Source organism: Trematomus bernacchii, unplaced genomic scaffold (assembly GCF_902827165.1).
Source record: "Trematomus bernacchii unplaced genomic scaffold, fTreBer1.1, whole genome shotgun sequence".
NCBI lineage: Eukaryota > Metazoa > Chordata > Actinopteri > Perciformes > Nototheniidae > Trematomus > Trematomus bernacchii.
The window spans coordinates 619,044-645,193 of record NW_022987910.1 but is presented as its reverse complement, the minus strand read 5'-3'; the positions used below and the strand labels follow the sequence as shown (position 1 = coordinate 645,193).

The 26,150-nt window shown below is 42.5% G+C and overlaps 1 protein-coding gene across 1 annotated transcript in view; it reads right to left on the bottom strand.

Moving 5' to 3' along the window:
• Window positions 1-249: 249 nt before the first annotated feature.
• The window catches only part of clpb (caseinolytic mitochondrial matrix peptidase chaperone subunit B), a 32,768-nt gene continuing 6,867 nt past the window's right edge, over window positions 250-26,150 (bottom strand). The window contains exons 4-16 of the mRNA XM_034115154.1: window positions 21,001-21,104; window positions 19,436-19,564; window positions 15,133-15,230; window positions 13,659-13,773; window positions 8,564-8,641; window positions 5,660-5,715; window positions 5,336-5,380; window positions 4,914-5,075; window positions 4,563-4,719; window positions 4,124-4,197; window positions 3,920-4,039; window positions 2,646-2,750; window positions 250-1,729 (exon numbers count right to left, since the gene is read on the bottom strand). Coding sequence (XP_033971045.1) covers window positions 1,532-1,729; window positions 2,646-2,750; window positions 3,920-4,039; window positions 4,124-4,197; window positions 4,563-4,719; window positions 4,914-5,075; window positions 5,336-5,380; window positions 5,660-5,715; window positions 8,564-8,641; window positions 13,659-13,773; window positions 15,133-15,230; window positions 19,436-19,564; window positions 21,001-21,104 — 1,441 coding nt within the window. The 3' untranslated portion in view covers window positions 250-1,531. The remainder of the gene's footprint in view (window positions 1,730-2,645; window positions 2,751-3,919; window positions 4,040-4,123; window positions 4,198-4,562; window positions 4,720-4,913; window positions 5,076-5,335; window positions 5,381-5,659; window positions 5,716-8,563; window positions 8,642-13,658; window positions 13,774-15,132; window positions 15,231-19,435; window positions 19,565-21,000; window positions 21,105-26,150) is intronic.

The window sequence follows — 26,150 nt, the reverse complement described above, 5'->3', positions numbered from 1 at the left end:
TGTTTCTGTGACATTTGGCGCGCTGCATTCCCTCCCAGCGTCAAACACAGACCCCCACACAGAGCAGAATTCCAGGGAAATTCCTCTGTCATGTTATTTTACAAGGTGGACAAGCGTTATTGTTGCAGAATTCCCACCCAGGCACTGGGTCTCACTTATATACACACACACACACACACACACACACACACACCCATCCATCAGGAGTGTCAGTGCTACACAAACAGAACAAAAAAAAGAGGAATCCCCTTTTTGTTGTGATGACTTTATTTACACGGTGGAGGTTGGGATACAAGAATGAAAAATGTCGCTCCATTATATTTGGCGCCTTGTCGAGATGCTGTTAAAACATTTATGAAACAACACTTTGAATATTATTTCTTTATGTCTCTAAATTTCTCTTAATGTCAGTGTACAGCATGGAGCACATCGTTGTGACAGAAGAGACTTCTTTACACTCGCATGCATCAACAGAAACAATTCACAAGGCAGTTTTATTACCCATCATTCAAACGGGCTGCTATACATTTCTGCTTGGTATTTCTCCACTAACATATTAAACACTGAAATGAAATGAATTATCAAGTTGTGTTTGCAAACATTTATCAGTGAAGCTCTGCTGGTGAGGATTTTCTAAATGAAGTGAGCATCAAAGTGAACACACAGGCAACAATCTGAGGCAATGCCAAACTCTCTTTGGTCATTCAAATGTCCCCTTCCTTCAAAGCAAACGTACACAGACAACTCGTAGATGTTATTCATCCACACATAATCATTTTTAAATCAGATAATTTTGTACGTATTAAAGGAATGTAAGTGTTGCTATTTGTCAACAAATCTGTTAGGATTTTTCCCATTTGACGATATTTTTCTCTGCTAAATCATGCAACAACAAATCTACCACTCAGCCTTTTAATGTGGGATATGCCACTGTTCATTGCCATTAACTTAAATATAGCTTTGAATAAATATTCAATAATTTGGCTGTTTTCAGTGCTCTACACTATAAAGTGGACATTAACTTCATCACTACGTCACAACTAGGTTCATTAACAATAGGCTACTACATACGTAATGATATGAAGTTTAGTTTAGCTTATATGATGGCTTCCATCCACCGATGGGATGTTTGATGTTCATGAAGATGCACAGGCACTGAAGCCTCTTTGCTTCGTTTACAACCTGCAACATTTACTCCCCCTGCACTTAAGATTTGATATCTAACAACTGTGTGCACAGCTCTGGATATCAGCACCCAGCTGATATGAAAGTCTGTTATATGATACACTTTAATGGTCACGTAGGATGACTTTATATACTGCTTACAGCACACATAGTTGGCAGATATTATACTGCAATATTGCGAAAAGTTGGCATGTGATTACTGAAACAGAGAGGCAGTGATGTGTTTATCAGAGGTACTTTTATTGGTAACATCCATCAAGAACTATCCATGCTCCTGACACTATGATGAGGCTGTGAGTGTGGAAAGTGTACATGTGTGCATAAATATCTGGATATACTCTCTGTGTTAGTGTTCAGGGCTGAGTGGCGGACGGATGTCCAGCGTTCTCGATGTGCTGTCCTCTCCGACCACCTCCAGGCGCAGGCTGGGCGTGCTCGGATCCTCCTGGTCCTCTGATTGGACGGTGATACGCAGCGTGCAGCCTTTGGGCAGCAGCTCCTGCTCGTACGCCGCGGCTAACTGGTTGACGACCCGCCGCTCAACCTGAGGGATCAGCCGCCGGGTTGGTGGGGAAGAAGAGATCAGAAAATTATATTTAAAGTGGTATACAGGCTGTGTTGTCTAATGAGTTGTGCAGGTTGTTTGGCCCATAGCATCAGATTATTCCCATTTCCTTATTTGCAATTAGAATATTGTATTACTTATGTTTATTTATATAACAGTCAAGGATTAACTAACCATAACTGCATTGTTTATAGAAGCTATGAATAGACAGAAAAATATGTAAATAAATAAATTGCTCTTATTGTCATTTCACAGTACAGGTACTATGTAACGAAATTGCTCCTCTGCATTTGACCCATCCTAGTGTTAGGAGCAGTGTGCTGCCGTGGACGGCGCCCGGGGAGCAGTGTAGGGAACGGTGCCTTGCTCAGGGACATCTCGGTAGCACTTGGTCTTGCCGGTACTCGAACTGGTGACCTTCCAGTTGCCAAGCCAAGTCCCTATCGACTTCACCACCACCGCCTGTACCAACTACTCTGATCATCAATTAATAACAAATTATTGTATCCTACAAAAATGCACTTTTTTCAGCATCCTAAATATCTCGCTTTTCTGTTTTATATCATATTATTTTCTGAGATTTTATAGACCAGACATTAATCTAGAAAAAAACCACAGTCTCATAATTCATGAAATAAAAATAAATTGCAGTCATTTAATATTATTGTATTTAACCTTTAACTTCTGAAAATCTGTCATTTTTCTCTGCTGAAAGGAGACCCTTTGGTTATTTGACTAATTGTTAGGGCTATAACATATTAGAAAAACCCCTAAAAACCCTTCTTTCTCCAAGCACAAGCTTATTGCCAACACTCATACAAGTTACACATCACGTGCAAATCACACACATAACCAGAGTTTAATCGAACTATCCTAACCCAGTTGCAGCTCATACCTCATGTTTGATGGAGCGTGCTCCATAGTGCATGTTGTACCCCCCTGCCAACAGGTCCAGAACCGGGCGCTCCCACTGAAGAGTGATGTCATGGCGCTGCTTGGCCTAATGACGGAGAGAGAAGAGAATAAGGCTGCTGAGGTCCCCACACACATATGTCTATAAAACACTGTTCGTCTGTACATCTGTTTGTTCCAAATATCCACAGATGTATATACCATCACAGTATACAGTATTTATTCTACTGTGCAGAATTTAATTTCACATTCTGTTTTATCTTAATCTATTGTACCTGAACACAGCTTACTTATTCCTGCATTTTACTTGCACTATTGTATCACTAGCACTATTTCTAATTGCACTATTTCATTTCATATTTCTTTATGTCTCTAGCTTATCGTATGTTGCACTGTTGTCTCCGATTAAGAACCAATTACCAACAACTACACTGTGGCTTTAGTGCATATGACAAAAAAAGAGTTCCTCCTTAATCCTTAAAGAAAAAAGTGTTAAATGGGTGAGCTTAAAATTGTGAGGCCTTAAGTATAACACAGTACCATACACAGTCAGATCAGACGGAGCTGATGGTGGATGCAGGAGACGGACACAGAGAGCAGATAGTGTCACGCAGCATGTCTGCCAGCGCTAATCAACAGGCCCTTAATGCGTTTTAATCAAACATCAGTCAATAGCAGCAAGCAGAGCTGCTCATTTAGCTTCTCATGTTAACACTCCATTCAATACGTCCTACGCCATGTTTTACTCCAGAGATGCAAACACTAATATCACAACATTTAAATACCGTATTAAAGGCAAATTATGATAGCACTGAACATTTAATTGATTTAATATAAGTGAGTGACAAACAAATGTCTCCTGAGGATGCTGTCATAATGAGATTTATGCTGCATGTTCGCAGCCACATGCAGACAGAAGCTAGTTATTACGAGACACCTAAAACATTAAATAACAAAAAGAAGCACACACACACACACAGTGTGAGTGAGTCATGAGTCAGGGTCCTATCAGCTGCCTGCAGGGTCCTGCTGGCTCTCAGGAGACCCGCTGTAATATTAATAATTAAATATTGATGAAGGCTCCACATGTTAAACACTCTAATCACATTATAGTGAGTAGTAGTGGCACATCATATTGATCTGGTGTGTTCCTGCACAGCTCAGCGGCTGCAGGAAGAAGTGGGCGGGGCCTACAGCCCCACTGCAGGACACCCAGGTTATAAATGTCGGGTGCTGTGATATCACGGTGTTGCGTACCTTCTTGGCCCAGAAGTTGAGCTCTTTGGTGACCAGCTGCAGCAGCTCTGAGTGACAGAACGGCAGGAAGTATACGATCTCATTGATCCGACCCAGAAACTCGTCTCTCCGGTAATGAGCCTGTGGAGGAACCAAAGAAGTGACTACCGATGTCTCTCAGGCCAAATACAGGACACTGCTGCATTTTTCTTTTTCCCTACTTACCTTTAGGATCGGTCGAATCACACTTTCTTTAAACTGTCGGGAGATTTTGACGTCATCCCCTTTCTGTACGTCCTCTGGGGAAAAGCACAACATCCATTTCAATTCTGATTTTGTTTATCTGAGGGCTCTGTATGTCTTTACCGTGTCACTCAAAATCACTATAGTTGGAGTGAATGTGTTCATTTTTCTTAAACATTTATACAATGATTTTGTAGGGAAACTATTTGACCATACTTCACATTATTATATCACAGCAACAAATGAAAAAGTAATGTCAGAATGGGATTATAAGCGTTCTCGATGTAGGAACAAATAAAATCACAACGTACAAATAATTTTGACGCTGTAGTAAGATGACAAATGTTACGAAACAAATGCAAGTCAGTGTGATGCAAGTCATCCTCGTGTATGCATTTGTATTTAGCTTTGTGTCTCTCACCGAGTTTGTCCGCCAGCTTCCTGCGGCTGGCCTCTTCTGCTTCCTGACGAAGCTGCAGTGCATGCTGGGCAATTTCATCACTTGCAATGTTAGAGGTCATGATGAAGATGGCGTCTTTACATTCAATGGTTTTCCCCTTACCGTCTGTGAGGCGACCCTGAGAGAGCAAAAGGGACTCGTTACAGTTTGCAAATGTCTTATAAATGTGACTAACAGATATTTCTGTGCTCTTTTGTTGTGTGTGTGTGTGTGTGTGTGTGTGTGTGTGTGTGTGTGTGTGTGTGTGTGTGTGTGTGTGTGTGTGTGTGTGTGTGTGTGTGTGTGTGTGTGTGTGTGTGTGTGTGTACATACCTCATCAAAGAGCTGCAGCATGATGGTGAGGACATCAGGGTGGGCCTTGTCTACTTCATCGAACAGGACCACAGCGTTGGGACACGCCTTCAACAGCTTGGTCAGCTGACCGCCTTCCTCGTGTCCCACGTACCCCGGCGGGGAGCCAATGAACTTCGCCACCTGGGAGACGAGGAACAGAGGCACGTTTTAAACTATGTAACACACAAAGTAAATTGTAATAATCACACTTGACATATAATGCCGAAAACCACAAAACAATTCTGGTGTGAAATGATGAGATTTGGTACTTGAATGTCAAAACAAAATACTCAGATTTACTGATTAAATGTATCAACAAAGCTTCACAAACAAGGAACAAATATGACATTTTTGTTTATGCATCCATTATGAGTACATACAGAAGTAATCAAGGGTCTTACCTCGTGTTTTTCCTGGAACTCGGACATGTCCATACGGATGAACCCCTGCAATCACACGATGGGTTAACCTCCATGCTCTGCTGTATCAGTGTCTATCATCTTGTTGAACATCTAGTACTAATAGTTACCATGGAAACCAAAACAAATTGAATTCTCTGTCATTTCTTCACAGCGGGAATAGGTCGCTAAATTAAATGTCTGTGTTTTTTATCTATGAGAACATTTCTTTTCAACCTATTGACTGAATGTTACATCACCGCTGTGTATACTGTGTGTGTGTGTGTGTGTGTGTGTGTGTGTGTGTGTGTGTGTGTGTGCACATACCTTTTTGAGGTCCTTGTGCATGTAGCGAGCCACCTGTTTGGCCAACTCTGTCTTTCCTGTGACATCAGACAGATCAGAGACGTTGTTTAATTATTAATCCTCAATAAAGGAACAACCCGCACCCTCCATTTCATAATTTTGTTTTTAATATAAAAAACACAACCCCTTCTTATTTTTTTTTGAATACATCAGTATGCAGAGATTTCAGGAAAACAAGCTTACTCATTTCCGACAGAAAGACGATGTCTCTCCTTCTCTAAGTGCTGGCCTAAATCCCAGTGCCTCCGACGACTAAGCTTTCAATCATCTGCCGCTCTCCAGAAGCACACATTATGTTTGTCGCTAAAATATTCTGCATATAAATGCTCATATATGATATTGATGTCTTGTGTTTGGTATGGGGATGATGATTGTGTGTGTGTGTGTGTGTGTGTGTGTGTGTGTGTGTGTGTGTGTGTGTGTGTGTGAAAGCTGTGTGTCTTGTTGCTGTGTTTAATATTGATGTCTTATGGCCACAGTTTGTCGCTGAAGGCAACAGAGAATATGAACACCGCCTCTCCTTCATCTATCTCTCTGGCCTGTCATCTCACCATCTCTGTCTTTTTTAGCCATCTATCTGGCCCTTAATATCCCTCCGTCTTCCTCTCTCCCTCTCCCAAACACACACACACTTCTTCATCCTGCTGCTGTGTGAGAACATTTAAACTTTTCTCTGTACTAGACATGTCAAGTTTTGTCCTTTACTACTGAAAATCTAATGACAGAATTAATCCAAAACTTGTTTTCCTACACAATTAGGACTCGGCACTATATTGATATTTTGATATGAGACTAGACAGGGTGTGAATGTTTCAATATCGTTATATTGAAAAAGTGTTGTCTTTTTCTGGTCTTGAAAGGCTGCATTACAGTAACATTATGTCATTTTATGAATATACCAGACTTTTCTATCCGTTTTATTATTTGCCTTTAGCCACTTAACGATTATATCCACAAAACTAATCATAATTTATCAAAACCTTTATTCTGTAACCCACAATATCTCTGCAGTATCTATATTGTGATATTTGTATTTTCTTTCATATACCTAGCCCTTTACACTTCTCCATAGTACACACAGCTTTAAAGCTAACACTGGTATTTTGGACAGCCCTCCATTAAAGGTGGGGTAGGTAAGTTTGAGAAACCGGCTTGAGATACACTTTTTGTTATATTCCATGGAATGCTCTTAACATCCCGATAGCAATGAATATCTTAAGTGCTTTGACAAAAAATCCATAAAAAAATGTAATCTCTGGAAGCCGTAGTACTGTAAAAAGCACGACCAATCAATTTAGCCGGCCCGGCTAAAATAACTGGATGGCCTACCTGCCTGTCAGCCTTCCATCTCGTGCACAAACTTATCTCGTGCCCTCATTGGTCATGTGCGCGTTCGTGTGTGTTGGAGGAGGGGCTCTGTAAGGAAGTGGCAGATTTTCTCCTGTTGTGTATTTTCAAATTCTAGCGATCTCGAGCCGGTTTCTCAAACTTACCTACCCTACCTTTAATGGTTCTCTTTTCTTTTTTAATTCTTTTTGAGGCATTGTTGTCTTATTTCTGACAGTGTGAGAAACAGATGCATGGACAGAGGAGTGTGGTGTGAATCTGTTGTAGCAGAAAGGTCAACACAGAGTTTGGACAGTCTCAATTCATCCCCCCCATCCCAGTGGATTTCTTTAATTGAAACGGCTGTAGAGTTGCTCTGAGATTTGTTCTCTCTCTGCGCATCAGAAAAAGAGTCTGGCAGTGTTTTAAAGTGCAATCAGCTGTTTATGACACCTAGAGCTCAATGGGCTGCAATAAACTCAATATTAGAAAAGGATGGCATTTTATAAAGCCAATACTGATCAATCAGAAAATGCGTTGATCAGTCAAAATCATACACACATGTAAACAATTATTCACAAGCAACTGCTTTATTTAATGCTTTTCTTTTTACTATATTGACTTCTGTTCCACTGCTAAGCTATGTCAATCTTTGTAGATTGGGTGTTGTGTGTGTAGTAATATGCACATTAGCAGCAGCTCTGCTTACTGAGCACCAGATAAAGCCAGGTTCATGACCTCAGAATTGCTGCCCATCAATGTTTTTCAGTGATTCAAGATGCTCTGTAGTTTCTGCAGTTGGAAATTGATTGATGATCAGCTTTATTACCCCTTAAGGGAAATTGGTTGAGAAACAAGGGAGCCAATCACAGACGTGTGGGCGGGACTAAATCAGGTGACACTGCCAGTGTATAGTCGCTTTTGTTACCAACTGCTAATGTAGATGACATCTAACAATAGAATACATTTAACTTATTCATGATGTCATTACTTTCCTATCCAAACTGTTGAACGCATAAATGGCCTGTTGAATGTAATAAAACCTCTTAGTGTGTTGACTATAGGAATAGTTCAGCACATAGATCGAGAAGGAACGATCTTTGAAAAATGTATTGTTTTAGTTAACTCAAATGAGGCCCTTCTTTTTCGAAACATGAAGATATTTGCAATTCATTCATTAAAAATGAATATTTAATAAACAGTCAAAAATGTTGCTTAAAATTCTTATTTTGTTTCACTGAGTAAATAGGATTCTTCGAAAACAACCCTCTTCACTGAACGCTTGACAGTTTCTCTAATTTGTGTTAACATTGCACAGTGTGCCACATGTGCTTTTGTAGTCTTGTGTATTCTGTTTCTATTGAAATCAGTAGTCTGTCAGGAGGAAAATACACTCCGCGAGCATTCAACAAACTTCAGAAACTCAACTTGCTCGAGTGTTCTGTTTATTTTGGCAGCTACTTTCAAGAGAGTGCTTTTTTTTCATGAGATAAAACGACAGAGAGGAAGTGCTTGGTGTGAAAGATGAGAGTGATTTACCGATTCCTGATGAGCCGAGGAAGAGGAATACGAGAGGATGCTCTTCGTCGTACCAACCATTCTCCTTCCTCCTGATGGCTGCAGAAACACAGAGAGGCAGAACACTATTATCTCATTTATTTGCCTTTGCTTTTGCACTCAGCATTCTGAGTTTCTCCAGACTGAACCGAGTTGACCCGAGGGCGACGGGTATCCCAGAAACTATGATAAAAGAGTGAGAGAGCAGGGATGAGAAAAGGGTCAAGACATTTGAGCGAGAGACAAAAAAAGGGAGACAGAAGAGAGAAAACAGAGCAGGAGAGCAAGATGAGAGACCTCCAGAAAGCTACCCACGCTGCCTCTCTTCCCCCCTCAGTCAGTGGGGCCATTAGCCAGCAGTAATTGTGTTAGCCTCCCTGGCGCGGCCATGGTGAAATCAGTTTAGCATGGATCGCAGCCTCACACACACACAGACACACACGCTTGCTTAAAGAGGAGTGCCTACCCAACCCTGCCATCACCCCAGCAACCACACTCACACACATGCACAAAGACGAGATGATGAGGTGGATCCGAGGCGAGTAAAGAGTGTATTTGGCCCGTTGTTTCAGCCTCTCCACGGAGAAGCAGACACAAGCAGAAACTCATCCAAACCTGAAGCTGTTGAGAGGTCCGGGCCAAAAGCAGAGCCGTATACGGGCAGGGTTTGGATGATAGCAGGTCCGTAGTTTATTGGTGGCGTTGAGCTAAAAGGCTCAAGGTTTGAATCCTCTGGCAGGCTGAGGCCTCGCACAGTCCAAACACACATCATTGGAAACTCTAAATTGCTCATAGGTATGGACGTCTGACTGTGTTTGCCTTGAAAGAGACTCTCCATCTGTTCAGGGCGCTTTAACCCCCAAACTGATGAGCAGGGATACAAAATATTGTTGGATGTGTCCTGATTGTGCCACTGGGTAAGTTAAAATGTCCACAGTATGATCTGTGAATCCACCTAAACACCTCTGAGTACAACTGCTGCTGCAGAGCTGGTATTTACTTTATTTAGCACTTGATGGTGGTCTATGATTATTCTTATAGTCCAGAGAACCTTTTATATTTCGTGTACCAATACATTTAAACTGAAATTAAATTGAACTCAAAAGGCTCAAGGTACATCAAATGGAGTTCAAACGGTAAATGGACTGCGTTCATAGCGCTTTTCCAGTCTTTAAAACCCCTCCATAGTGCAAACTTTGTTTGGCTTTAGACATTTATAATATTTAAAAAAAATATATAAAACTATATCAATGCTGTACATGAACCCCCAGCCCTATCCATCAAACCTGTGTTCATTAAAAAAGCCAAATGATCTAAAAGTACAGTACAGATATAGTATGGTTTTTAATATAACAGTTTTACCTCTGATTATAAATGTTAGCATTTAAAAAAAAAGGTCCTACAAGTCTTTCCATCTCGAATCCTGATCTGTTTGAATCTAACAAGTGACAACACAATCTTGTTCAAGTCTTAACCCAAAAACACTGGTGGAGATTTAACTGCCTGGTCAAATTATTCAACATTTGTCCTTATTTGTCTGCCCTTCGACAAGTCTTCATACACCCATCATGCATTCTTCCTAACTTGTTGTTGCCTTAACAACTACTGGCATCTGTTCTCAACATAAATATCGTACAGTTAGCATCTCAGTTGAAGATAACAAGCTCGAATATTGCATCTGAGAGGTGTCGATTTCTTGGCAAGTTATCGAGTGCAGCCAGAACATAAGTGGCAGGAGAACGCTGTGGCCAAGTTGCTAAAGAGAACAGAGGAACCACAACTTGAATGACACTTCAACAGCCACAGTATTATGTCCTGTCAAAGAGCATCTTTTCCAAGACGATGAGAACTTTCCTGCTCACATTTTGAAATCCAAGAGGCCGTGTGTGATGCAGTGAAGCTCAAATACTTCACGACAGACACCAGTTGTGAGTGTTAAAGTAGCTTCTAATAGCTGATAATCATTAAGAGCAGATTCTTGGCACGAGGGGAGAAGGAGAGGGAGGTAGAAAGACGATGGGAGAGAGGGGAGCAGCATGAGGAGCGAAGATAAGGAGAGGAGAGAGGAGTAAGGATGTAGGAGATAAAGAGAGGAAAGAGAGAGAAGTGATGGAGATAAGGAGACAGAGAAACAAACGAGTGTGTCAGAGATGGACACAGAGATGAATAGTGACAAGAGGGGCTCCAAAGCTCCGTCTGCTTTATCAATGACTGTGTGAATGACAGCATAACCTTCTGTGTGTGTGTGTGTGTGTGTGTGTGTGTGTGTGTGTGTGTGTGTGTGTGTGAGAGCATGTGTGTATTTTAGCTGATTGAGACCGACTTTGACAGAAGGGCACATTGACATTTCTCAGAGGACCCTCACGACAACAACAAGGAAAGGAAGGAGACACAAAAACAAATGAAAGCTTGCGCTTGCGCTCACACACGCTCACACACACACACACACACACACACACACACACACACACACACACACACACACACACACACACACACACACACACACACACACACACACACACACACACACCACACACACCACACACACACACACACACACACACACACACACACACACACACACACACACACACACACACACACACACACACACACACACACACACACACACACACACACACACACACACACACACACGTGTGTGTTGGGCAGGTCTGGTTGGCTCTAACATGATTACAGAGGGATGATTCTCCTCAATAACTCTTAGCCCTGAGAGCTAAACCTGGATCAATCTAACCTCCTTCCTGTGTGTGTGTGTGTGTGTGTGTGTGAGTGTGTGTGTGTGAGTGTGTGTGTATCTTGCTTCAGGCCAGCTGTTCGTCATGAGGAGTTCAGGAGGAAACAGCAGTTTTGGAGCCATGACAACACACCAAATACCAGATATGAAAAAAAAAACAATTTCTTCCCAACGTGGTTTGCTAAATGGATAAATTTAGATATAAAAACAATTAGTGTATAAGTCATGGTCGATAGTTCATCATAAATCAAAGCATCAAGAACTTTTAACAATTAATAGTTTTTTCCATTATATGTGATTTTCTTCTTTTTTTTAAACTAAATTATATAATTGTTAATTTAATATTTGCAATTTCAAAACCTCTCATTGGTATCTTTTTTTTGTTACTTTTACAGAATGATGGGTGGCATAAGAGGAGCTTTTCACTAATTGTATCACTCTTATCATTCAATATTTATAATAAAACACATTGTTGTATAGGTTGCTTCTTCATTGACATACTCTGGTCCTGTGCAGCTCTCGTTATCTGTGCATCTCTTTCTCATTTGTTGTCTCAGTATATCCCTTCCGCTCATCCTGGTCCATCTCCTCATCTCTAAATCTCTACTTCCTCTCTCTGACTCATTCCTGCTCGGCTCATCTTTCATAAACTGACAAAATAGCACATAACACAACATGTACAAATTATTTGTAGATTAATTCTCCATCTGCTTCTGGCCTCTTTAAGGCATCCCTCTCCTTGCGTTCAATGTGTGTGTGTGTGTGTGTGAGAGAGATATATTCACTGTAATACTTCCCAGAGATCAATAAGCTGTTCCTTTATCACTGCGGCGACGTCTTCTATGGCTTTCAAGACAATTTGCCACCATAACAACAATCATTCATCACCTTGCCAAAGACTAGAATTCCCACGATTCCCTCTTCCAAGCACCTAACGTAACTATTGCTCAAATAGCATCATAGTTTGTATTTTCAGAAGCTTTAGTTTGGATGTTAATAATTGTAGTTATGTATACACATTTTGGAGGATAAGATCCAAGTTGTTCTCCTGTTGGCTATAAACTCTGCAGTATTTACTCGCACGGAATCTTTTTTAGAGATTATAATATCCGCTTGTAGCTTTGGGAGTGAGTTGATTATTTTCACAAATCTGTCCAAGGATCATAAAAATAACGCACAGCCTCATACTTTGCTGCAGAGCCCTTTCTACACACACACACACACACACACACACACACACACACACACACACACACACACACACACACACACACACACACACACACACACACACACACACACACACACACACACACACACACACCACACACACACACACACACACACACACACACACACACACACACACACACACACACACACACACACACACACACACACACCACACACACACACACACACACACACACACACACACACACACACACACACACACACACACACACACACACACACACACACACACACACACACACACACACAGAGATCAATACATGGCCTCCGTGGATGCCTGGTGTAATATCAGCTCTTTACTGTCTGCTGGGTTATTGTGCTCTAACTCATCCTCCCTCCTCTTCTCTACACTCGCTCTCTTCGTCTCTCCATCGATGCTTTGTGCTTCTCGGCACATCTCTGCTACCTCCTCCCATCATCAATTTTTTTTTTGTCTCCCTCCATTTGTTTTACCCTGGGTCTCATCTGTTTTCCACTTCCTGTCTCCATCTCATTGCCTTCCGCCTCTCCATCCCTGAGCGTTTTGAGGAAGGGAAATGGCGGGCACAGCATGGACGAACGATGATGGAAAGTGGAAGTAGGAAAAGGACGGAAAGGTGAAGGAGGAATAGTGGGTGTGATGAAGATCTAGGGGGTAATGAGAGAGAGATGGAGGGAGAAACTGAGGAGAGGGGGAGAGTGGGGGCAGAAAGAGGGAGAGAAGAGAGGAGGAGGGGGTCTGTAGTATGTCTCCTCTCTCTGTAATCGTGTTAACTGGCGGCTCCAAGCCTGGCCTCCTCAGCTGTCACACGCACAAACACACACACACATGCACACAGCACCTGTGTATGCCTGACAGACAGCTCATTCATCACAATTAACCAATTACAGCCTCCGCCGGTCTGTCTGAGCCCGCCTACTGTGGGAAGGAAGGGAGAGGGAGGAAAACGAGGGGCGTGCAAAACAGAAACATGGGAGACAGAAAAGATAGAAAGGAAAACAGAAAGGCGTGGAAGCGCGGCTGTGGCTTAAAAGCATGTATTTATAATATTTTGAGGCGTGTGTGCGAGTGTGAGAGTTTACCTGAGGCCACAGTATTGATGGCCCCCTCCTGTCCGATGATGTACTCCTTCAGCCTCCTCTCCAGGGGGAACCTCCGCCTCTCCGCCGCCTCCCGCCGAGCCTGCACCTCCTGGAACTGCACGGAGACAAGAAGACGGACATTGGGAAAACAGATGAGACACTCAATGAAGAAAAGGAAAGGGAGACATGTAAGGACATTCACTAAAGGGAAAAAACACGAGGACATTAAAGTGTTTTGGAGGATGTCCCTCTTCACTCTTCCCTCTGTTTATCATCATCTTGTCCTTTTTGCCACTACAAAGGACACATAAACAAGAACATCTGAATGGAAAAACACACCCTTAGACTTTGGTGCAAAGCTATCACTGAAAACATCTCATTTAGAAACCCTTCTTAATGCAACAGTTAAGCCGTCTCTCCCTTTTCCTAATCACAGTGCCTTCATTTCTCTAAAACAAATGCCCTCTTTTCTGCTGATTTGATCTCTTTCTGCCTCTCCTCCTCTGCTCAGATCTTCCCTTTATTTGCCTGTAAACTCCCCCCTCAGTATTCTGTCTTGCAGCCCCCTGACTCATTCATCCTCTCCTCTTTGTGTCCTCAGACTCCAGGTTTGCACCCTGCAGTGGAGGCAGGCTGTTTATTCTCTCGCTCCATCTTGCTTAGCTCTGGCCTGCTGTCACGCTGCTAGATAACTTCGGGTAACTCCAGTTTTATTTAAGAAAAACAGCTGACCCCACCTCTGCTGCGATACACCTGTAAAATACTAAGAGCTGAGCTGAGAGGAGTCCCTGCAGTCAGCTGATTCTATAGCATAGTTTAGTTTAAACCTAAAGCCTGAAGATCACACTCAATTACATTTCAATCGCAATTTAACTATCGGAAAAACACCCCAAAAATAATACATAAGAGCTTTTTTTAAAACAATTTTCTCAAGTGTATTGGTAAAGCATTGAGGATGTTAATGCGATAATATGTGCAATCAGATCTCCATCCATCTCAGGTTATTTTATTACTATATTTATGACCAGATATTTTGAGATCAATAACTATTTTGGAGACCAATTTAGACACTAGAAGATATATAAAATGTAGCTTGTTTGTGCGTTGAACTACAGGTTATATATCAATACATATAGAGTTGATTTATAATCTCACTTTACTGCTTAGTCTATGTTTTTAACCTCAGTTAACCTTTACCAGCTTTCACAAATGTGATCCTCAATAGCACCTGCCACTCAGTCAGCGCAGTGACACAGACCTCCTGAGGAGTGTGTGTCTGTGTGCATGAAGGCAAGTAAATGACCCAGATGTCTTCTGGGTGAATAGTGCCGAGTCATTCAGGGACAGGAAACAAGTACAGTATCAAAACATTGGTGTGCATGGAAACTAATGTTGTTTTAATTGCTTGCTCATTCTGCACAGCTTGTACGGAAGAACAAAATGAAGAGTGTGTGTGCGTACGAGTGTGTCATACCTTCCCCTCAAACTCCGTCAGTACTGTGCTCACTTCTCCATCCTTGGCATAGGCCCGCGCTGTGTGTCCCAAACCATTGGTCTGCAGGGGGTTGGCACCTGTATGCAAGCAAACAACACACACAGGTCATAAATGAGAACAAATAATCAAATTATTAATATCTACTCATCAAAAAGGTTCAAACTAACAGAAGGGCATTTTAAAGAAAAAATAAATAAATAACGCCCTTACTTTGTTAGTACTATAAGACTATACACATCACCTCAGCAGGAGGGTCAAAACGTCGATGGAGAGAGTGAGGTTAGGGGTGAGAGGTCACATGGGTTCAGGGGTCACTGAGACTAACTGCAGTGAAGCGGGAGGGCGATGCAATGACACTGCAGGGGGCTTCATATCTGCAACGCGTGCCTTTAACACACACTTTGACCCCTACATCCGCACACCTCCACCCATTGGGTTGTTATACAATCTATACACACTGCAGGTTGTTGCAGGTGGGGGGCCATTGACTCACTCACACACACAACACACACTTTACACAGCAGGAGGGGTCAAACGGTGCAAAATGGTGTTAAATGGATCTTTAAAGCGTCGGAGTATATATGAGGAAGAACCATGTCACAGGGGCACGTGTGAAGTGTGCCAGGACTTGTCAGTGAGCGTGGTTAGCAGTGCCTTCTGCCCTGACCTGTGCCACCACTCCCAACACACACACACACACACACACACACACACACACACACACACACACACACACACACACACACACACACACACACACACACACACACACACACACACACACACACACACACACACACACACACACACACACACACACACACACACACACACACACACACACACACACACACACACACACACACACACACACACACACACACACACACACACACACACACACACACACACACACACACACACACACACACACACACACACACACACGAACAAGTGACTGTTTCCATCGCATCAGCTATGCAATAACAATGAAAACGATTTTTTTTAGGAAAGCAGTATTTTTGTAACCAACTGTAACTTAATACAAATGTGTATTGGCGGTCGACAGTAGATTATTGACAGCCCACACGTACCCATCTGCAATCCTGTGACTTTAATACTTTTCTGGTAGCAACCAAAATAGCATCAGCTATCAATGTTTTTTAAAAGTCACACTCAAAGAAACTAGTGCGAGGCCTTAGAATAACACCTACTGTGGATTGAGTTTGTCTTACATGGTATACATTTGATTTGGCTTGTTGTGGTTGCAGTTGACTGGTTTGTAGGCATTGTTGGATATTGGAAAGTGTGTGATTTTCGTGAGCGTTTTGTGAAGTTGCCAGACCGAAAGTCAATTTAACATTCGGTATCCCCCGGTTGCTGTGTGCTCCTGCGGCTAATTTTGTTTCGTTCTTTTTGTATCTTCTTGTTCTGACAATAGCAGGCCATAACTTCCTGTAATTGGTCCAAAAGTCTGACCCATCCGAAAACGAAATGATTGTTATATGGTGCATTGAGAATCAGATGAGCCACCTGGGGTTCCACAGCTACTTTTAGGTCAACTGTAACAGTGTATGTGATCATTGCAGATGCCAGTTGTTCCTGTTGTTCTGAGCACCAACCGCAAAGATAATCACTGTGATGATTATCGATAAACGCCTAAAATGTGTTACCTGCTCACAACGCTATCGATCCCGCCAACAATACACCACTAGCCCCCCACCCCCCAACAAAAACAAGAGGGAGGAAAGCAATAAAATACACACACACACACACACTCACTGGACATAATAAATAGCATCATTTAGGGCTTTAATATCAGGCCACCCCTCTGGGCCATGGCACTTTATAACAGGATCAACACTAATGACACTCACACAAACGGACACACACACCAGCTGAACATTCACACCAACACACACACACACAGACACACACACACACACACACTAACCCTCGCATACACAGGATCCCTTCATTAGGAGTGCTTTAGTTATGCCTATTAGGAGTCCCCTCCTCTTTCCTATTTCCTCCTCCCTCTCTTTCACTGCAGCTGGTGGGAGAGAGCCCCTGCTGGTCTTTGTGTGTGTGTGTGTGTGTCTTTATATCGGTAGTGTGTGTGTCTGTGAGCCTGTGTGTCTCCTCTGGCCTCCTACCACCTACAGAGCCGTCCATTACTGAGTGCCTGTGGCCACGGGCCTGATGCGGGGCCTGGGGAGAGTCTAGAGACCCTCGGCAGGTAGCGCGAGGGACTGTGGGGCGAGGAGGGGCCCGAGGGGGGACCTGGAGACTGTGATGGATGGAGATGTGAGTCGAGGGCCGGCTAAGGCCAAAAGAGCAAACCCAGGGCTGGTGGAGTAACATGGTCGCATGCAAGCACAAGGGAAATAACAAGATAAAGGATACACACAACTCCATACAGACACACACATTTTGCACATACATGAAGCCACAATGAGACACACCTAAATCCACATAATGTCCTGGAGCTGTGGCAGTTTACACGATTTTTTGTTATGATGTTTAACAAGATTGATAGGGGGCCTCAAAGAGGAGGGAATTTAAGATGAAAGACCATACAAATTCAGTTTTGTCAAGAATAGTCCAATACATTAAAAACTTGTATTAAAGTCTATTATTATGCACCCAATCCCACAGAATCACACATGGACAGCGATGCGTTGGTGATGTCATGATTGTTATTCCCCGTGATGGTGGCGCCAAACAGGCAAAAAGCCCAGCCTGGCGAACAAAAGCCCGCCCTGTCTTTAATCAGATTGGCTTAAAACAAATGCCTCTGCTTTGTGAAATTTCTTACCTTTTTAATTCAAAAATGCGTCTGCAGAACATTTGATCGAGTTAGGCCAAGTGATTTGTTTAAGCGTACGGAGTGCTTACTGACGCAGGGGTGAGACGGGCAGACAGAGCCTTTGGACGCACCATCCATCATAAACATAAACAAGACATTAATACTGTGTGTGTGTGTGTGTGTTTGTGTGCGTAGTAATGGTGGTTGGGATGTTTGATCCAAAAGAAATGGAAAAATGCTTTTAGATTAAAAAGATATCAGCCTAACAACCTAAAACTACAAATGTATCCCCAATTTGTGATTCAAAAACATATCAAACATATCAAAAGGATAAAAGCATACATGAATATATGAATATTTTAATAAATAAGATGGACACTTGAGTGCACAAGCACACATATGAACTCACTGAAGACATATACACACTCACAAAGACACACACACATCCTGTGATTGTGGAGTTACCCCAAGGGCATGTTCTGAGCGCAGGTCACAGTTCAACTAGGCCTGGCTTGTTTAAGAGCTGCTCGCCTGGAAACTGAGGGGGATACTCTGCCCTGAGGGTGTAACAGTGTGTGTGTGTGTGTGTGTGTGTGTGTGTGTGTGTGTGTGTGTGTGTGTGTGTGTGTGTGTGTGTGTGTGTGTGTGTGTGTGTGTGTGTGTGTGTGGAGCTGAGTCAACGACAGGTGCGAGTGTAATGGGGGTGAATGGAGAGGGGGTATGAACGAGTGATCAATTTCAAATGAGCTTTGTAATACTGTTTATATTACTCGGGGGTGGAAGCGTTAAAGATGATGATACATGGAACGCTTCTTAAAGCTGAAGGAGACGATACTGCCTACAGCTCTTAAGGGCAGATGAAAACCATTTACTTTGTATAGAAAAGATCAAGGTAAGGAGTATGGCATGTGTCGTGATAAAACAGGTGCCCTTGAATTAGTCATTTGTTTCCTTAAATTAATAAATTGCCCCGAAAAATAAGTAATTCTTGGACATTGATTCACAATACAGGAACAATGTTATCCCTTAAAAGCAGTTAAGAAGACACAAACCAGTGTAAAGGCCAACATCTAAATAAAACCATATGAAAACCAAGAGGCCTTAATGAGGACTGAGGAGTGGAAAAAAATAGTTTTACTAGTTTTTATACAAAAGCACACACATCTAGGCAATATATACTAGGTGCTGGACAGATGCGTGTTTTAAATGTTTGCACACTAGATAAAATACAGGAATACAACTGAATGAGTAACATGAATCAGAGACATAGTCAAGAACACTTTTATAACTCGGCTATAGATTTTCACTATTTTGGTTTTGTGAGGGGATTTTAGGATCAATATTAGAGAAGCACTTCATACCAACATGAGGTAAAACTGCAGATTATGTGTTCCTAAGATATATCCAAACCCACAGAGGTCATCCATTGACTCTAAAGTTGGGTGAGTGATGGGTCGGTAAGGTTTTACGTACCAGACTCCAGCAGCATGCGGACGGTGCGGGGGTCATCTGTCAGCGTGGCGTAGTGAAGCGCTGTGCAGCCACGGAAACCCGCCCTGCTGCTGAGCCTGCTGCTGAACTCATCCTCTCTGGACACCAGCACTGTGGAGAGAGACAGAGAACGATACATGAAGGAGACACGAGAAATATTAGAAGTAAGGACTGCTTGTTGTTCTGCAGAACGAGCACTGGTGGACCGATTAAAGACACAAAGAGCCTGCTAGGAACATTTGTAGGTTTGTTTTTTAACTACATTTCAAGCACGTTGGGTTACAAAATGCATTTGAATAAACACTAGTTTCTCAAAGACGGAAATAGAATAGGCACAATTCCCATATGAGATGCAACCAGGAAACTTTGTGAAGCTGGAGAGATTAGTATGATGAATTTACTAACAACCTTAACTGGAAATGTGTTAGCCCTTAAATCTGTAATAACCTTCTTTAATCCATTCACAGTCAATGGTGATTGGTGATGCTCCAGAAAGTGTGTCAGTGATAACACCGCAGCACACAAAATTGTCTTTCCTGTTTCCAGCTTTGGAGGAGTTGTTCATTTTCACAGATTTAAGCTCAGCTGTCCGACATGATAGGAATAATGTGAGTTGTGTTTTAGGGTCTCGTTTGCTGCGCTCCTTACAAATAATAGAGATAGTCTATCATTCTCTCCTTACTTCTCTTTTTCATAAGAGCACTCATCTCGTGCCACTACTCCATCATCCATTCTTATTTTTTCCGCCATCTTCCTCATCAATTCCTTTCATCACTCGCACCCTCTTCCTCCCTCCCCACTCCTTCTATCCCAATAACTTTGTCTCATCCATTTCCTGACTTCCTCGCCTCTCCCTTCCTCTTCATGCCACCCATTTCCTTCAACCTCTCCCTCACTCCATCTGTCTCCAGCTGCTCCCTACCATCTTCCCTCACCCTCTTTCCCCTGCCTTCCCTCCTTTCTTTTTTCCTTCCTTCATCAGTCTTTCCCTTCCTCCATCCATCCCACTCTTTTTCTCCATCTCTACGACGGTCTCTCTCTGCAGTGTCTCTGCGTGTGTGTGTGTGTGTGTGTGTGAGAGAGAGAGACAGGGCGGGATAATCATAGCTAACCCAATAAAGCGTCGCACAGGCCCCCCTAGCCCATCCATCAGCCTGCGTCTGGGAAACGCTTCCCCACGCTACGCCGGCCCCACGTGGACCCAAACCTGACAGCCATATAAATGTCTGCAATATACATATCCCATATAAATATGTCTGCAGAAACCCAACACAGACTGGGGGGGGTATAGTGTGTGTGTGCTATCGCCTGTGTGTGGAGGAAAAACAAATAAAACACACAGCTACTTGTCACAGAACATATAAAAATAAATAATACAGAAGAAATGAAGCATGTACATATATGCAAATGTGTATGCAAATTACAATGTCTCATAATATCTAGTTCAACACTTTGGGATTCATATCTGTAATATAGCAACCACACACACACACACACACACACACACGTGATGGATGCGCAGAGGTGAAATGTGTTTTTTTTTTTACCTTCCAGTGAGTGGATGCCTTTCTCCCTCGAGGTGTCGTAAACGTTGTTGAAATCATCTCCTGCGTTTGGGTCGGCACCGGCTGCGAGCAGAACCTTCACCACACTAAAACACACAACAAAAGACAACGACACACATTTAAACCGAGTAATTATCCTGCCTACATCGTGTGTTATATATCTCTGCACACATGAACACAGACCAAGCCCTTCCTCAGTAATGACTCGGCCTTTACAGCAAAGATGTAATCAGGTCTATGGGACGGCAATATGGATAGAATCTTCTATCCCAAAATATGTACATTTATACTGTTTTATCTACAATATATATAGCACATGTTCTGGGAATCCTATTAAGAAAACAGTTTATAGATGAAGTATCAGAGGGTCTCCCGTTTTTGGTGACTCTAGTGAATTAAAAACAAATGAAAGTTATTCATCACATTTATGCAAAAATATTGTAAATCCAATATTGTCGTAAAACAACTTTCTCATTTACAGTAGTGCCCTCAGTGGCCTCATACAACCACACATATTAAAGGGATAGCTACCTAAGTGTAATCATCTCACAGTTTGTATTCTATAATTCCCCAACTCTGTTAAAATCTTACTTTTTCTTAGCTTAGGTAACAGGAAGTAGAATGCAAACTGGATTGAGGACTTGTAGGAGACTTGTTTCCTATAAGTCACCAAACATAACCTTGACTCTTTAACGAAGTTTCTCACACACTCACAGCTTGAAAACAAACACGCAGATGCAAATAATTCCTCAAGTGACCGCGACTCTTCCACCTGATTGACTTCCATTTCTACTCCGTCCCGTTATGGTGGATACACTCCAATGGCCGCTCCCCTCATTCACTTCTAGTCGTCTGCTTTGTAACATGTACATATGTGTACATCGAAGGGGGCAAGGGTCGGGCCTGTTTCCGGCGCCTTTTTGGGGGGAGCTGTGTGTTTTTATGTAGCACTTCATTGGAGCGTACCGCCTTATAGAACAAACACGAGAACCTCGGCAACACCACTCACTGTGACCCAACGGACATTCCAGGTACCGTCTCTCCGCCTACAGAACACACTCCCACACACACACACACACTTTACATTTACCACCATGAACGTGTGCAATGGCTTTGACATTGAGACACAGAATACACACAAAAAACTAGTCCGCTAGTCTGCGCCCACTGAGAGCGGGAGCGGGGGCGATGGCCGAAACATGAACCCTGCCAGTTCGCTGCTGGCTGCCATTAAACCTGTGACTGTGTAATGCAGCCTGGGAGGGAGTGATGGATCATTTTCAGATAAATGGTTATGGCAGGAGGCCTGAGAGGGTTTAAATGGAGCAAAATGATTATTCATAGGAGGATGAGATGGACCTCTTTTTTAGAGCAACTACACTTGAGCAAGAAACCAGATACAGCTCTCGTTTAGGAGAAGCTCTGCTGTTAAAGATGAGTATTGACAGGAGATATGACCTCAGGAATTATGGAGAGACTTGGTGCATAAACTCTGATATTACACAGTCAATTTAAATGTGAGGTGTGAAATTAGAGCAATTGTATTATAAAGTAATGGTTCTAAAAGAAAAATACATCTGGATATTTTTACGCAAAATGTATTAGTAACATCAAACATTTGACAATAACAGAAGCAGTTAAGTATTTTAGGTATGCATCAGTAATTGGAATTAGGTTAGCAACTATTTTTTTCACTAAAGACAAATCTGCAATTTTTAAGATTCTTAAAAAGTAATAAGAAATATTTAGCAGAAACTGTGAAACATTGCCAAATGTTATTTCCAGGAGCCTGAGGTGTATTCAAATATACTCTATCATTCGACTTACAGTCTACACCCAAAGATACTTAGTCTACTTAAATGATAATATCAAGATATGGTCAAAAAAGCAAGACACAGGTTTGAGAAACTGGAACCAGTACTTTTCTGGCATTTGTGCAGAAAAAAACAACTGGAATTGTCAATGGATAATCAAAATAGTCAATGAAATGAAAATAATGTGTCAAATAACAGTACAAGCCCTAAATAGAAGATTAGAAAAATGTTCTTTGGGGTACCAGTACAGGCTCAAAAACCAAAGTACAGTGTGCCGGACGAACAAATGATTCCAATATATCAGTCAAACAAATCAGAAATACAATTATATATAATTGCTGCCCATCTTGCTGCTGGTTTAGTAACTACATGTTCCTGTGGGAGCGGAGAGCTGAGAACAGGCCGGCCAGGTCTTTGTGTCTGACCTTGCTGAGGGGGTATAAAGGACTATCGGGGGGTCCCCTTTTGTTACTGTATCACTGTGGCTGGGGGCAGCAGGGGGGCCGTGACCCACAGAGGGCTCTCCTCTCACCCTTGCAAGCACTTCTACAAACACCTCGATGCATCCTGCGAGACACATACACACAAACCCAAACTAAGGTTGGTCACACGAGGCTGGGCAGGACTGTGTGAGGGAATGAGACGGTCTGAAAAGAGTTAATGGCATCAGAAAGGTAAACACGGAGGGATAAAGAGAGGAAAACTGCAGAGAGGAGGAGGACTGGATGAAAGGAGGGACGTGCAGTTAAAAAGATGAAAGAGGGAGATTTAATTATACAGGAAAGTGCTAAAACTAATGAGCTTTTGAAAACAGTTGATGGTTTGACTAATCAACTGATGATCAAGTGGCTAACTTTATTTGGGACCTTCAGGAGGAGAGCTGTAGCACTAATTTAAGGCCAAACTGAAGGCATGCAGGGGTTAATTAGGTTACACGCCTATTTAAAAAGGAGTGGGCCGAAAGTTACATTTACAAACTTCTAAAACATCTGTAAATTACAGCATTTTACATTTTTAGCTAGACTGAAACATAAAAGTGTCAAATAAATAAGAATCTAGCTGCTGACTTAACAACCGTGTCCCAAACGTGTCACTTTTTTCGTTGTGTCCGTTGTCTTGACCCTCTGTGGATGTAAGCTTAACATCCTTAACTTATATATTCCCTTCCCTCATGCTTTAAATCTTTGTTGATGTTTTTGTTTTATTTCTTTGCATTTCTTCCTTCTTTTACATGTAAGTGTAAAATCAAATTGATTTAAGTGTTATGTAAGTGTTTCAAAACATCACGCGTGGAGTTGAGCAGGAGTCAGCGTCTTGCTTGAGAACACTTCAACAGATGCCTAAGACGTGGACACATTAATGGACGTTCCCAAGCTACCTCACCATCCATCTCTTGTACCAAAAGCTTGAAATAATGATGCTCTCTTAACAAGCAAGAGCTCCTGGTAGATTCAACCGTCCAGCGTGTGCCGAGGTTTGCCAGCAGGTGACCGGTGATACTGCCGGGGGCTGGTGTTATTTTCCCATCGTGCCCTGGAGGGAAGACAGGAAATGAGCACTTCCTTCTGTCCTGTTCTATAATAGACACCTGAGCCGAACTGACCATCCATGTCTCGGACCACCTGGCCCAGACGCTGGACCTCACTTGACCCCATCACACCTGCACAGCTGGGGTCAGAGAGATGCCAGGAAGAGAGGCGCACTGCTCTTTTTTATTCCAACCAAAGAACCCGATTGGTCAAAAAAATGTTTTTTAAAGTGTGTCCAAGATTACTTTAATAATTTGGTTTCCTTCTCTGTTTCTCTTCCTAAGGATATCTCCATTTTCCATTTGTCTAAATTGAGGGCTAATGGCTGGGCCTGTCAGATCTGTGATATCGGGCTATACATATAAAACTGATTTAACGTTGTTGTACTAATGACTTAAATAGCTGCAAATGTGCTTGAGTTAGCTTGGTTTGATTTTCCCATGGACTGTATCATTCCTACAAAACAAAGTCATAATATATTGTATATAAAAGGTGCCCATTATATGTGTGAAATGCAGATCAAAACAATTACAGCTTGTATAAAATAGCCACATGTTTTCAAAGACCGGTCTCCTTTCAAGCTTTTAGGAAACATACTTTTTTAATTGAAACCACTAAAACCGTGTAAATATTTTTCTGTGCTGAAGGTCATGATCAACTTTGAACAGATATTGTTCTACTAGTCATTGCATGGTTGCTACTGTATGTAGCTGTAACATCAAGAAGGAGATGCCTGAATTCCAGCATTGTACTCTTATGAATACAATTTCATTTGAATAACTTATTTGTTGAAAATGGGACCAGTTTACAAATGTTAAAAATTATAAATGTTTAATGTGGCAAAGGGTAGAACATTGACGTTTTTGTATATTGTAATGGCCCACCTAAGGAAATGCGTACAGAGAACCAAAGTGTAGGAAACGTTGCTGTATGGCAGCTTGATCTGTTACTTAACCGGCTGCTTACCATCACAATCATGTTGTATCGTGACCAAATGATAGGAATATTTCACTGGGTGATTTCCCCCATTTTTCAATCCAGCTAATCCCGGTCCCAAATCCATAATCCCACTCCACATCACTCTCTCTCCACCTCTAAGCTTTTTTCTTCTCTGCTTCCCAACGAGCCACTCATCCTCTCGTTCCATCATCCCTCCGCTTTCCCTCGTCTCGTCCCCCTGCCTCCCATCGAGTCACTCGGCCGACAGGTCGGAACGGTCAACAGGCGTTTCACTCGGCTGAGCGCTCATTGTGCACGTGAAAGCAGCGAGGGAGGGATGGAGGGAGAGAAAGAGACATGGAGATGGGTATTGTGTGTTAAAGAGTGCAAATAGTGGGCCAGGCCCTGCGCCTCCCAGATTTAGCCCCACATCAAAGCTAAGCAAACACACGCCCCCCGATGTCTCACCCTTAATTCTTCCACACAGCCCTCTACTCCACCCCTGATTCTCTCTCACAGCCGCACCTCGACCCCTGAGCACCAGAGAGGATACACCGAGCTCCTCAGCTTCCACTGAAACAGCTCTGGTCAATCTTCTGTCTGTAGAAACACTGTTACCACTTCTGGTCCGGGATCAAATAAATACGCAGTAAGGGGGGGGAGGTGAAGTTATTCAACAGTCAGTTCCATGCTGACAGTCTAGCTACAGGCTAGACCGCGCTCATGAGTAATGTTTGCTGTGTTTTCACTTAACGGCTGCAAATAAAGTTGTGTGTGACTGAGTAATAGGCAGTTGGCCTGTAAGATATTTGGTATAAACTCCCCTCGTCTTTGTGTGTGTTTTTGTGCG